Source organism: Lagenorhynchus albirostris, chromosome 2 (genome assembly GCF_949774975.1).
Source record: "Lagenorhynchus albirostris chromosome 2, mLagAlb1.1, whole genome shotgun sequence".
NCBI classification, from domain to species: Eukaryota; Metazoa; Chordata; class Mammalia; order Artiodactyla; family Delphinidae; genus Lagenorhynchus; species Lagenorhynchus albirostris.
The window spans coordinates 138359877-138375008 of NC_083096.1; the positions used below are offsets into that span (position 1 = coordinate 138359877).

Here is a 15132-nt window from a genome sequence, read left to right on the forward strand (position 1 = left end):
CAGAAATTAAGAAGAAAACCACCATCCCCAAGGAGCACAGAATCTAGGGGAGACAACAGACACATAAATAATAACAAGCCTTTATCACAGACCAAGTAGTGTTCTAAGCACTTAACAAATATGGACACGTGTAATCCTCACAACCACTCCAAGAGATAAGATTTTCTTTGTTCCCATTTTACGAATGAGGAGACTGAGGTGCAGAGAGGTTAATTGGTGTACCCAAGGTTACAGAACTCATAAATGGCAGAGCAGGAATTTGACCCCAGGCATCTGGCTGCAGAGTCCATGTTCTTGCCTCCCATGCTAGACCATTCTTAGGCAACTGCAGTAGGTGCAGAACAATAAATACATGAATGGGGCAAGCACGGGGTCTAATGAGGACCTCTAATGCACGCAGCTTGGTACAAGTGTCAGTGAAGGCTGCCCACGACAGACAACGACGGAACCCATTCTTGAGAGATAAGTGAGAGAGAAAACAGTGAATGGCTGGAAGGGCATTTAGGCGTAGGGAACAGCCCTTACACAGAAGAGGAGCAAAGCAGACTGGAGGAAGAACACCCCCAAGTAGTAAGGGACTGGCTTTGTGACTGTGGCTGGGAGTGTCCAGAGATGAAGCCGGAAAGCTGGTTTCATCCAGATATTGAGGGCCTTGAGTGCCGTACCAAGGAATTTGGCTGTCCTTTAGTAGGTCTACCAGTTGGGATTACACCCTCACCTCTTACCCTTCTCCGCCCCTTCCCTGCAGGATAAATTTGTTCACAAACAACTTGGAGGGCCCAGTTCTCGATCACAGGTATTATGCCGGTGCCTGCTCCCCCCATTACATACTCAACACGAGGTTTCGGAAGCCATACAATGTGGAAAACTTCATCCCACAGGTATGTGCCGGCCAGGAAGCCACCACAGGGCCATGGCAGGGACACTGGCAGAGCAGCCAGTAGCATGGATCCAGACCCGGCCTACAGCCTGCCTGCTGGGCGAGCGCCGACGCATCGCTTTTTCTCTCTGAGCGTCAATTCTTCATACGTGAAATGGGTGGTCCCTTCCTCTGGACGCAGTGGTGAGGCTGACATGCCATGTATAGTAAAGGCAGTACAGAGATGTAGTAGCCGTAATCATACTAACAGCAATAACAAAAGCTCCCGTGAAGAGACAGGCATAGCTTAGGATTTGGAGTCTCACAGATGCCTTTGCAACTTACCATCTGTATCATCTTAAAGGCTCTGCGCCTCCGTTTTCCTGTCTTTAAAATGGGAGTTATAAAGGTTCTACCTGCACGCAGAGGATTAGTGAGGTGATTAGTGAGTGTAAATGCTTAGCACACACAATACCTGGTTTAATTGGTGAGTCTCAGGAAGTGCTAACTCTTCTTTTTTGGGGGGGATGATAAAAAGGCTATTTTTGTTTTTTATTTATAGCCATAGATAGAGAAAACTGGTAGCTTCAGTTTCATATTTGTAGCAAAAGCAAATACAGACACTGTAAGGTCCATACTTTATTTTGCCTTTGGAAAATTTCACAGACTTTCATATATAAACATTGGTATGACAGCTGGGACACCCTACCTAGACTTCCAGAGTTTATATAGACATTACAGACAAAGAATTATATCAGTGATGGAAGAGCAAACGGTCAGTGGGGTAGGAAGTGACACAAGCGACTTAACCTTGTGACTGGAATCATGAGTCAGTGGTTTGAATAAATGTAGTCAATTGAGTGGCAAAGAGATAGATGTTTCAGATGCCAGGTGATACTAGAATCATCATGACAGACATGCAAGAATCCTAGCGTCCAGAGACAGCCAGATGACAGGAAGTGTTAACTCTTATTATCAAGTCCTTGCCTATTAGAACCAGGCTTTGTTCTAAGCATTTTTTTAAGTTATAAAATGCTCTACCAAGATAAGCCTGTGTTATTAACAAGCAGACTTAAAAGCAATCTCACAGGAAGTGGGGTTTAGAATAGACTGTGTTACAGTGTGACACACACACCTGAGACTGAGGGAGAGACTTGGGTGCCAGGCCTGGCTCTGTCACAGGTCCCAGTTGTTCTTTAGGCTAAGTTCCTGCTCTTCTCTGTGCCTCAGTTTCCTCATCTGTAAAAGGAGGGGGCTGGACTGGATGACGTGGATGGTAGTTTTCACGTCTAAAATTGTGCAGTCCTGAGGTTAGACTGCTACTCCTCCTCCCTCTCCTTTCCTGCTCCCCCCACACACATAGTTATTGGCTGAAAAAGACAAAATGAGCCTTGGGACAAACACACCCTCCCCCGTGGTGTCCAGCTCCATCCCTGTGGCCTCCGCTTTCAAGGGAGGATCTCAGAGTAGCCGTTTATCCACCTGGTAAAGACAGCTCCTGGCCCAGGCAGGATATAGAGCTTCCTCTCTCCATAGCTGTGTTTTGAGCCCTGTGCCAGGCGCTGTACAGTGTTTCACCCACATAAACTCAACCCTCAGAACAAGCCCAATGAAGGACCCGTTATCATATCCATTTTACACATGAAGAAACCAGGGCACAGAGAGGTTAAGGCCAATGTCCAGGGTTACCCAACGAGAAAATGGTGCCTCCCACCTTGGGTGCCTTACTCCCCGCCACGCTCGGAATCACACCTGCTTTTCTTCCTCGGAAGCTGAGGTGTTATGGGGACTGCAAGTATCCAGAAGCCGGTGGGGTGTGGGCGGAGACGCTTTGGGGCTGGTCACTCGGAGGCCGCCGAGGCAGCGCCCTTGGCAGTTCCCTGTGCACAGCACCACGAGCACTGATTTTCGAGCAAACAGCTCCTCGAAGTTCTCAAAGGCGCTTGGCTGCCCTGTCCCTGCATCGCCCCTGCACTGCCTTTCTTCACTGAGCTCCTCTTACGGCCTCCGCATTGGCTTGTCTCTCTGACCCCAAATTCATCCCTTCCAACCCAACCGCGCTTCCATCCCGTCACGAGCTTCCTGATGCTCAGCTGCTTCCTCGGTTGGCTCGTTCTTGGATTGAGCTCACATTTTGACAGGTCATTCAGAGCCTCAGCGTCTGGATGCCAGCACACCCTCTCATAGCACCTTTGTCTTTCCCTCACCCTTGTATCTTCTGATACAACTGCACTAGCATCTCTACAGTTTCTGGACCACACCCTGCCCTTGCCCACCTCCACGTCTCTGCCTACAGCCCAGAGTGTTCTCCTACGTTTCTGTCAGTTGACGTCCAAATCAAGCGCCCACCTCTGAGTATCAGCTTGGACACATCTGTTTCTCCTGCTGGATCAAGAGCCCTGGGGGTGGAGATGTGGGCGCCTCTGAGTATTTTGTGTCCGGAGCACTTAGTCTAGTACCTGGAACATAGTAAGAGTACAGTGGGTATCTGCTGACTTGAATTGAACTGATGTAAGTCAAATGACATAAGGAACATTTTCTTTTTTCTTCCTTCAGACCCAAGGCAAATATGAATTTGCACTGACAGAATATGAATCATACTCAGATTTCGAACATAATGTCACAAGGACAACAATTAGCAAGTCTAGTTTCAGCTTTGGTTTTAAAATACCTGGGATATTTGAACTTGGCATTAGCAGTGCAAGTGATAACGGCAAACGTTTTATTAGCAGGACCAAACGATTCTCTCATACGGTAAGTACCCTTCGGGTGCTCTTCCATTTCTATGTATTCATTTGAATGTTCATGCCCACAGATGTGTCTGTATTGCTACTGGTAATGGCAGCCAATTATATTTGCTATCTTAAAAAGCTTTTCACAAAAAACACCTTGGCCTTACATTAACTTACTTTTCAGAAAGGCCAGACAGGGGTGGCCTTCTATAATTATTTACTTTCATTTTTTTTTTTTTTTTTTAGTATGGCATTGTTTTTGTTTTTGTCTTTTTTTACTATTTTAATTTTATTGGAGTATAGTTGATTTACAATGTTATTTTCTCAGTTTTAAATTTTTTATTGAAGTATAATTGATTCACAGTGTGTTCATTTCTGCTGTACAGCAAAGTGATTCATGTATACATATAGAGACATTCTTTTTTTAATATTCTTTTCCATTATGGTTTATCATAGGTTATTGAATATAGTTCTCTGTGTACTCTTGTTTTCAATGAGCTTTTCCCTTGGTTTTCATTAAGCTGAAGAACATAGCTTTGCAAGACTAAATCATCTCTGGAGACTTTTCGACTCCCAGCAATTTGACTTCTGTTCCAAATATTCAGATGAAATTCCTCTCCAGATTGTCACCCAAGACCTCTTCTGGGGTCACCTCCAACTTCTTGGGGGTGTTGTTGTGGTCACATGCCTGTTTCTCCTGCTTGCTTTCTGGTCCGTATCAGTTACTTTCCTTCCTGGGTTCTAATAGCCCCACCTGTTCTCTATTTTCATTTGTGGCCCTCTTGCCTTCTTACTCTACAGCTGCTGCAGGTGACTCTTCTGTTCACCCCCCTCCTCTCCCAGGGCAAGCATGAGCCTTCACCACCGCTTCTCACCTTTTTGTGAAGCTCAGACCCGCACCACCCATTCCTCTGGTTATCACTACTTAGATGCCTTATGGACACTCCAAAGCAGGTGCTTCCCGCCAAGCTGTCTGTGTTAAATAGCATTCTTTTCCTTCTGCCTTTCCAGGCTAGGAATGTCAGAATCGTATTTGGCTCTCTTTTCTCTTCATTCCCACATTTGTTGGCCACCAAATCCTTTAAGTTCACTCTCCAGTATTTCTTCGTTTTTTTTTAAATTAAAGTATGGTTGATTTACAATGTTGCGTTAACTTCTGCTCTACAGAAAAGTGGTTCAGGTATACATAAATATATACATTCCTTTTTGTGTTATTTTCCATGGTGAATATAGTTCCCTATGCTGTACGGTAGGACCTTGTTGGTTATCCATTCTATGCATAATAGTTTGCATCTGCTAACCCCAAACTCCCACTCCATCCCTCCCCCTGTCCTGGCCTTGGCACCCACAAGTCTGTTCTCTATGTCTGTGAGTCTGTTTCTGTTTCATAGATAAATTCATTTGTGTCATATTTTAAATTCCACATATAAGTGATGTCATATGGTATTTGTCTTTCTCTGTCTGACTTACTTCACTTAGTATGATAATCTCTAGTTGCCTCCGTGTTGCTGCAAATGGCGTTATTTCATTCTTTTCATGGCTGAGTAATATTCCATCGTATATATATACCACATCTTCTCTATCCATTCGTCTGTCGATGGACATTTAGGTTGTTTCCATGTCTTGGCCATCCAGTATTTCTTAATCAAACTCTGATTACATCTTCACTAGCCCAGGCCCTTTCATCTCTGGCTTCAGCCCTCCTAATGCGTCTCCTGTCTTCCAACTTGCCCCTTCAAATTTATGTGCTTCCAGAAAAATGTTTTTATGATACTAATCTAATCGTATCAGCTGCTCCCTGTTGCCCATAAGGTGAAGATCAAAACCCATGACTTAGTGGAAGAGGAGCAACTGGAGTGTGAAGTAAGGTGACAGGCTGGTGGACTTGAAGAATCTTGGATTCCAGAGTGAACGAGGTGCATTTATTCTCTGGTCGCTGAGAGTTTGCAACATGAGCATGATGTGGTAGCAAACTAATCTGAGAGGAGCGTGGAGGAAATTAAAAGTCTACAGCGATTTATGTAAGAAAAAGGGAGTGGTGAGGGGCTCAGAAAGTTCTCTGCTGCCAAAATATTAACCAGCAGAAAATGAGTCGTAAACGTGAACTAGACTGTAACTGTCTCTGCTTATTTTCCTTCATCTTCTCGGCTGTGAACGACTTGGGGACAGAGGCTGTTTCTTTCATCTTTAGATCCAAGATGGCGCTCGGTGGGTGCTCAAGACTAAAATATAGTGATGAAGGACAGGATGATTAAAGGGACCTTGCCTTGTTAGGAGAGAAAGAGAGGGGTACCATCCTTTGCACCTTCTCTCTCTCCCTCCCTCCCTCCCACCTCCCTGATTCAAACAGCCAGTTATAGAATGGTTACATCGTGCTAGGCACTAAACTAGACACTTGGGACCTAGAGACAAATATAACATGATTCTTGCCTTCAAGCTCACAGTCTAGTAGGAGAGGTAAACACGTTTGCAGATAACCTAGTCCTGATTTTGCTATCAGTTGTAATATAGCATGGTGTATACTACAAAGGAAATAAGAGCAACACGCAGTGCAATCCTGGGAGATGGAGTGTGTGTCAGGGAAATTCAGGGATGGCATCACATAGGCAGCAACAGGTAAGCAGGGATTTAAAATATAAGTCGGTGTGTGTCAGGCAGAAAAGGGAGGGAAGAGCATTTCTGGCAGAAGGAACAACATGTGCAAAATTATATTATGAAAGAGATGTGGGGAAGAGTGAAACGTTAAACGGATGCTGAGGTATGGTGTGGGCAGTGGAGAATAGTAAGGTATGCGGGGTAGGGTGGGGAAAACTTCAGCGTTGTAGAAGATGAAGCCAGGAGGCTACTGGGGGACAGATTGTGAAGTTCTTACATTCAGAGTAAGGGAGTTGATTTTATTCTGCAGGCAGTAGAGAGCCAATGCACGGTTTTGTTTTAAGCCCAGAAGAGCATTGTAATAACAGTTTTAGGACATCAACTCTGACTGGAGCATTGAGGGCAGCCAGAGGGAGAAAGGAAATCAATGGGGAAGCTTTTATCGTAACCCAGGCAGAGGAAGAAGGCTAAAATATTTAGAAAAGTCATGAACAGAGCACCTAGTGACTGCTTAGGTTGGAAGGATGGAAGAAGGGAGTCATGAGTCACTGGGGCAGGACTAGGGTGGGGGAGAGCAGGGCAGGGAGCAGAGGTGGCATGGCTTATAGAGCTGACGGGTCAAGCTGGCTGAGAGTTTTAAGATGAGGGGAGAATGTGTACTTCCCACGCATTCACCTTTTCCTCAGCCTTCACTGCAGTGTAGGAACCTCTCGCTTTGGGTTACAGTAACATTCCTGGATGCTTGACCTTCATCTAGCATTACCATGTTTCAGTCTTTCCCACACACCAGGGGTCACGAAACTTTTTCTGTAAAGGGCCAGAGAGTAAATATTTCAGGCTTTGCGAGGCCATAGGGTCTCTGTGGCCACCGCTGAGCTCTGCCATCATAGGGTGACAGCAGTGATAGACAACGCATAAACAAGTAGGCATGGCTGCACTGCAAAAAACTGGATTTACAAAACCAAGCACCGGATCCTGAGTGCAGGCTGAGGTTTGCTGACCGTTGCCATGTGCTACGGTGTCCAGCCTTCCTAAAGCACCACTTCTACTCTTTCTTGAGTGCCTTTTCTTCAGAGTTTAAAAAGCATCAACTGGCCTCTCTCGCCTTCCAAGATGGCCCACACTCTGGCTGTGGAGTGTGTATCTCCCTGAATAAACCTTCTTTCTCTTTAAAAAAAAAAAAAAAAGCGTCAACCGAGAAGTTGCCTTTGCAGGTCCGCAAACCCCGTCTCCCCTCAGTTGTCCACGGGCACCTGCTGCTCCCTGCCTCGTCTGCTTCTGCTTCCCTTTCTCCTTGGTCCTTATTTGCTACTGTAAGGAAGTGAGCAAAGAACAAGCTCTTCCAAGCTGAAAAGTACATCAGAATATTTCTGAGAAATGAAGGCTTGTCAAAGAGGCCATCTTCCCTCAAGTCTCCTAAAGGAATCATGAGTGATGACTCCTGGCCAAGAACATGGGATGGTATTTGGAAAGTTCATCTTCTTGTTCCAGATTCCTAACTTTAAAGGTCTGCTTTTCCCTTGTTGGTCTTTCATTTAGAAAAGCGCATTTCTGCATGCACGCTCTGACCTTGAAGTAGCGCGTTACAAGCTGAAACCCAGGAACCTCATGCTGCATTACGAATTCCTTCAGAGAGTCAAGCGGCTGCCCCTGGAGTACAGCTATGGGGAGTACAGAGATCTCTTTCGTGATTTCGGGACCCACTACATCACAGAGGCCGTGCTCGGGGGCATTTATGAATACACGCTCATCATGAACAAAGAGGCCATGGAGAGAGCAGGTACGCTGCCCAAGGACCATGGCTTTACTGATGGGGCACATGGAAGTGTGAGTTAACAGGGAGAGGCTCCTATTCCTTATTGGGGGAGGGGTTAGGAATTATGCTCTGAGTTTTCCTCATCCCTCCCTGGCTGTACTTTCACAGTTTCATTGACAGATTCCTCGTCGTTTCTTTTCTTTTTTGTTTTTTTTTGAGGTACACGGGCCTCTCACTGCTGTGGCCTCTCCCGTTGCGGAGCACAGGCTCCGGACGCGCAGGCTCAGCGGCCATGGCTCACGGGCCCAGCTGCTCCGCGGCATGTGGGATCTTCCCGGACCAGGGCACGAACCCGCGTCCCCTGCATCGGCAGGCGGACTCTCAACCACTGCGCCACCAGGGAAGCCCCCCTCGTCGTTTTTTGAATTGGTTGATGTTGGTCCTCCTTTGCCAGCCCTCTCTCTGGGCAGTCCTCTTTTCTACATAACTCCCTCTAGACAATAGCATCCAATCTCCTGGCTTTAAATGCCTTGAACATGCAGATTATTCCCAATGCATATGTCTCTCCTGAATCTCTTCTGTGCACCCAAGAGCTCATGTGGAAATGCCTCTGAGATATCTTCATTTGAATGTCTAATGAACATCAGAAACTTAACATGCCCCAAAGAGAACTTTTGCATATGTTTCTTTGCAGTCATCCGCATCTCAGAATGGTTGCACCATTCAGTCAGTGGCTCAAGGCAAAAACCTAGGCGTCAGCCTTGATTATTTTTCTTTCTTCCCAATCTATTAGTAAGTCCCATCAGCTCTACCCCCCAAATTATCTTTTCTTTCTATCTTGACTGTTACCACCTTATGCTCACGCCAAGACCAGTGTTTCTCAAAATTTAATATGAATGTGAATTATCTGTAAATCTTGTAGGAGGTAGATTCTCATTCAGTAAGTTTGAGTTGAGACCCAAGATTCTGCATTTCTAACCAGCTTTGAGGTAATATCAGTGCCGTTGGTCCCTAGACCACGCTTTGAGCAGCAATGTTCCAGATTATTATCAGAGCCTCCAAACTAATACTCAGCTCCCATTCCCTTTCTACAATCCATTCTCCGTGCAGATATTATAGGTCTTCCCACTTGCAATCAACTTCAAGTCCAAGGTATGACTTCTTCCTCCCAATCCAGTATTCTTTCCTCCAACATGGCATTTGTCAGGTTAAGTGACCTGCCCTAGGTCACACAGTTTATAGTGGCAGCGCCAGGGCTTGGTTACGGGTCCAGTGTACTTGCAAGAGGACACATGGTGTACAAGGTAAATCTAGATCAGTGTGGCCTCAGTCTTGCCAAGATCTGTCCTCCATACCAGAGGTTTCAAAAGCACTTTTCATAGTTCCTCAGATTGTTTCCTACAGAAAGGTTCTGTAATCAACTTGGATAAACATATAATAGATCCCACTTTTAGAGTTTCACAGGTGTGCTGAAGTCAAGTGACCACTCCATCTCTTTTGATACAACATTTGTCACACTGGCTTGACTGCAAAAGCCCGGTTTCTTGTCATTCTTACTGTTACAAGAATTATAAGAGATATCATCATGGAATTCATGTTTCAAGGAACATGCTTTGGGGAAAACTGATCTGCACCAACATTTCTAGACAATCCCAGGTACCAAAGCTGTTCTCCTCTCCTTTCCCTGACCTCACAGTGCTACAGAAAGGTGTTTACAAGTCATACCGAAGACTTCAGCAAGCCCAGGATAGGAAGATGCCTTGGGGAGAATTAGAAAGGAACAGATGGGCAATGGTCCAAAAATGGAGAAGAAATAAGGGAAATCAGCTCCTTTTCTTAGTCAGGCACTATACCCGACACTTCGTAAGCATTAACTCAACTAATCAATTAACAAATTCTTTCTACTATATCAAAGAGTAGAGTGGGAAGGGTCAGGGGAAGGGGGACAGCCTGCAGCAGCCTCTATTCACTGGATTCATCCCTAGAAGTTTGATAAGGAGCCACATTTTTAGAATGTGAGCATGTCCTGAGCATGTCCTGTCTTTGGAGAGCAGCAAAAACCCTCAGAGTCTTTGAAGAGGCTGAAAGGGGACGTCGATGCTGATCTCTAATGAGGTCTCTACCCTGGTGCTAGGAGCTGCCTGCATTTCTTGCCATCAGGCTGGCCACCCATTAATTTACACCTGAGTCCCTGTGGGCCTCCAGGAAGGGTTAGGCCTCTGGAATCAATCACAGGAAAAGGCACAGGACAAATTACCTTCTAGGTCATGAGCCTCTTTGCTTGCTTCCTTCAGATTATTCTCTTAAGGATGTCCAGGCCTGTGCCAAACATGATTTTAAACTTGGCGGTGCCATAAAAGCGGTCTACATCAAGCTGGGTGTGTCGGTGGGCACGTGCAAAGGCATTCTCAATGAGATAAAAGGTGAGTAGCAAGGCCATGTGACTTCTCTGCTTATCATCCTTCCCTCTCTGGAACCCCAGAGCCAGTCGCTCTTTAAGCTAAAGACTGGGTGTTCCAAGGCATTTCAATTAAAATAATCATTCATTCAATAAAAATCTACCTAGCGCCTACTATGTGTTGGGTATACAGAAATGAATGAGATGGTCTTCCTATCCTCATGGTACTCACGTGAACTAGGCAAACAAAGAAGCGAGGACAAGGCAGTGATAAGGACCAAACCCGGTCTGGAGCGTCAGGACAGGCTTCCTAGGGCAGGGATCATTTGAATTGCAACTTGAGGTTGTTTCCAGGCAAGAAAAAAATCTAACAATGAAAATTTTCTCTGGGGGCCAGGAGTTGGCCTGGCTAGAGAAAGGATGCTCTAGGCTGGAGGGGTAGGAGCCAGGTGGAGGCAGTGGGGGAGACAGGTGAGGCAGCTAGTCCTTACCTGAAACAATGGGGGAGATGGAAACTAGACGGACAGACGAAGCCACAAATCATGGAGCAGAGTCCACATGGTGGGTTAGACCAGGACGTGAGTGCTGAAGCCAGTGTGTAGAACCAGGTGTCTGGGAGCAGAGAATTTGGAGACCACACAAGGGAGTTGGGAATTGACACAGCGAGTGGAGTAGGAAAGAGAGGCTGGTCAGCAGAGCTCCAATCCTGACCCCTTCTGCACCCCGAGCAGCTCTCCTTCACCTGCTGTACTTACTAAGCTTATCCTGTATGTGTGATCATACGTGAAGAAAGAGTTCCACAGCCAAGGCAAAACAAAATGAAACAACAACGAAGTGACCTGCAGGTCTAGAACACGTTCTTGTGACTGATACATGGTGGATACTGTTGTTTGTTTTGGTGGGGCTGGGTTGGAGCACGCATCTTACATAGGGAGGCACGCAGAAAACATAGGTGCTCTTTAAAGGAAACTTGTAAAGTAACGCCCCCATCCAAATTACTAGATAGAGCACTGCCCAGCACCCCAAGACCCTTGACAATTACAACTCCTCCCTCCCTTTGGAGATAACACCATCCCGACTTCCATGTTAAACACCTCCTTCCTTTCATGATAGTTTTACCACTTACATGTATTGCTAACCAATATGGCTTAGAGCTGCTTGTTTTTGAACTTTGTGCGAATGGAATGTAATCTTTTCAGTTCTTTTTTTTTTTTTTTCATTCAACACCCTGTTTTTATATATAACTATAGTTCATTTCCACTGCTGCATAGTATTTTATTGTATGAATATAACACTTTGTTCATCCTATTGTTAAATTGGGGTTATTTCCTGTGCCAAGCAATTATAATCAATGCTGCTGTGAACATTCTCACACAGTCATCTGGTGCACATGTGCTAGGGATTCTCCAGGGAATATACCCAGGAGTGAAATTGTTCGGTTGTAGAGTATGTACTTCTTCTAGACTAGGTAATGCTGAGTTCTTCTGAAATGGTTATATCAATTTACAGTCCGACCAGTAGTATACAAGACCCCCTTTTTATGATGCTCAGGTGTTGCAAACTCAGAGTGGAATGGAATAGTCACTTTCCATCAGTTCCTTTGGCATTGGACACATGGAAAAATTAGAATAGGAATGACTCACTGATAGGATTGGGGGCTTTCTGGCAAACTCCATGAGAAGTCAAAATAATAATGGTAGACACTGTTTAGTGAGTATCTGTTACATCCCATGCTCACCCTTCACAAATTTTCCCACCTTTGTCATCTGAGACAAAGAAATGATTTCACTTAGAGCTTGCACAGGGTTATGTGGGTAAATTCCTTCACCCTAGTGCCTAAGATTTCTTATCTGCAAAGTAAGGATTATATAGTTCCTATTTCATAGTGAAGATTAGTTGCGTTCATACATGTACAACGTTAAATTAGTGAATGACATGTAAATGATTAATAATCTATCTCTCTACCTACCAATCTATTTACCTGTGATCTGTTAATCTGTCCCTATGTATGTATGTATGTATCTATCAGCTATCTGTCTTCCATAGACTCATTTAGCAACTGTCACTTACAGATGCTAAAAATAAATGTCCCTTTCTTGTCCTGTTCCCAGCTTGTGTCATATATGATTGAACTGCCCTTTTGCCCCTTGCACTGTGACTCCCTTGCTGGCAGGGACTCATACTGTCCACCTACATCTCCAAGGCAAGCTCCATAAATATCATGGTAACCAGGTTGTCAGTTACGTTGCAGTAAATTCCAAGGTGTGAGAATGGATCCCCTGACATGCCAGGTCTCCATGTCCATTCCAGACAGAAACAAGAGAAACACCATGGTGGATGACTTGGTTGTCCTTGTGCGAGGAGGGGCAAGTGAGTACATCACTGCCCTGGCATACAGTGAGCTGCCGACAGCAGAACTGATGCAGGAATGGGGAGAGGCGGTGCAGTACAACCCGGCCATCGTCAAAATTAAGGTACATGCAACTGCCCTACCCCTCCTTCTCTCTGTTCAGAAAACAGCTTCTGAAGGATTGCTCTGAGCCAGGGTATGGAATAGAGAGCTCAATAAGACCCAAGCCCTAATCCTTAGGCACATACATTATACTGGAAAATATATCTGGAGTGAACCAATTGTAATACAATGCTCAACACCAGCTAGAGAACGCTGACTCCCTCTCACTTGGGCCCCCAAGTTGCTAACGGAAATTAACCATCAGCTTCTAACTCCAGCATCCTTACATCAAGATTGTTTCCATTTCATCTGGGAATCACTCATTCAGTTATTTGTTCATTTAAACATTCATTCATGCAACTAACAAATTGTAGCTAAGTTCCTGTGATGTGATAGGAACTAAGGCACTGGAGGGAAACAGAGGAGGGTGCAAGGATGAAAAATACAGTCTGTGCTGAACAGTAAGGTGCTTGCGTGCATTGTTATCTTACAGGACAGCATAATACATCATGGTAATCACTAACGTGTTTTGGGCACCTACTATGTTCATGATACTTCTGCCGAGGACTTCAGGAGTGTTGTTTCATCTAATTCTCATGAGTCTGCAAATTAAGTATGCTTAATTTTGTGGCTGCTAAAAATCAAGGTCACAGAGGTTGCATCCATCTGTGACTGCTCGAGTCTCTGTTAGGTCCAGACCTGAGAATTTTACCTCTTCCCTCCCCTCCTGTGGGTTTGGTAAATAGAAGATAATGATCCCAACCACCTGTCACCCAAACAACAGCAGTTTTGCAGCCTTAAACTAAAAAGACGTTTGCTAGAACAAGACTGTCATACAAATCAGCAGTGGTAGGTCCTTGCCTGTGGGGACTTCAGCACGGTGTCCATGTCACATCTTACACTGTCCTCTTCTTGCCCTTGTCTGTACAGTCATTGATGGTCCAACCTCCACCCTCCCAGAGATTTACTCTTGCAGCCAAGGAGAGGAGTTAAGAGGCTGGAGCTCTGATGAGGGGCTCTGCAGTTACCAACCCTGGCAGTTTTCCAATGTCTTTATTTATATGTCAAATGCACAGCTTCTGCAGAACAAGAAGGCTGCCATTCATTCCTTTCCTCTGCCACTTATTCAGTAGTGACACTTAGGGTACAGTTTCTGGCAAGCATCGGGAAGGATAAAGTCAGCCATAGCTTGCAGGCAGCTCCAGAGAAATCTGGGATTGGCTGATGGCACGGTGACATTGGTTGGTATCACAGACGGGCATGGGAGAGAACAGGGTTCATGAGAAAATGGGAGAGAACAGAGTTCATGAGAAAACAGATCCCTGGTCTTTGCTTTTTACTTATATCTTACCTGAATCTTTTTTTAAACTTACAGTTAATGGATTGCCCTGGTTACCTATCTAAATAGGTTGGAAGTGCAGCAGCATGTGATATGATATGGGATGTGTGTTTTGTGTGCACGTGTGTGTTTGTATGTGTGTGTGTGAGAGAGAGAGAGAAGGAGAGAGGGAGAGAGGGAGGGAGAGGGAGAGAGAGAGAGCACACACATGTTAGCGTGCTAAGCATCTTAAACAGACCTGCCACCATTCTCAGAGATATAGCACTTTCCTGAAGGCACAGAGAGGCTTCCCAGCATGTATGTGATGTCCTGGAAAGTATCACATCCACTGTCAGTGTAGTGTTGTGAAGGGCTATGGAGGCTGAAAGGGGAAAGACATTAGAGAATCTAAAGAGGAAAGAGATTAGAGAATGAGAGATGTTTCCAGTGCTGGAGGAGGTGAATTCGTTGAAGGTTTTATGCACCTCTTCTGTACATCGGTAACCTGAGGTGGAAACATCTATTGTGGGCATGGACTCTTTCTGGCAAGAGAAAACTGCATATGACTTCACATTATCTCAAAATAATTCTCGGCAGAGTGAGCTTACCAGGTAGTTGGAGCAGCAGTTGCCTTCCAGGAGGGCAGAGACCACTCGATAAGGAATTCCTAGACACAGAGTGTTGGCCACGAGTCTTGAAGATCAAGATCTGAAAACACAGTTCCTATAGGAGCCGGGTAGGCAGAAAGGGAGACCACAGAAGAGCCCATTCACAGTATTTAGTGGTGAACTTTGGTTACAGAGAGATGGCTCTTTGTTCAACGAAGAGGTAGAGAAAGCAAGGGACATATATAAAGAGAACTTTGAACACAAAAGATTGAAATTACATTCAAGATAAAGAAGACGAGGGACTTCCCTGGTGGCGCAGTGGTTAAGAATCCGCCTGCCAATGCAGGGGACATGGGTTCGATCGGTCTGGGAAGATCCCGCATGCCGCGGAACAACTAAGCCCGTGCACACAAC

General features: G+C 45.3%; 1 protein-coding gene across 2 annotated transcripts in view; it reads left to right on the forward strand.

Annotated features, from left to right (window-relative positions):
* Nucleotides 1–15132, forward strand: part of C8B (complement C8 beta chain) — a 53636-nt gene that overhangs the window by 27302 nt on the left and 11202 nt on the right. For both annotated transcript variants that reach the window (XM_060142576.1, XM_060142575.1), the window contains 5 exons: nt 749–881; nt 3416–3613; nt 7726–7966; nt 10237–10365; nt 12651–12814. In XM_060142576.1, the coding sequence (XP_059998559.1) occupies nt 749–881; nt 3416–3613; nt 7726–7966; nt 10237–10365; nt 12651–12814 (865 nt within the window). The remainder of the gene's footprint in view (nt 1–748; nt 882–3415; nt 3614–7725; nt 7967–10236; nt 10366–12650; nt 12815–15132) is intronic.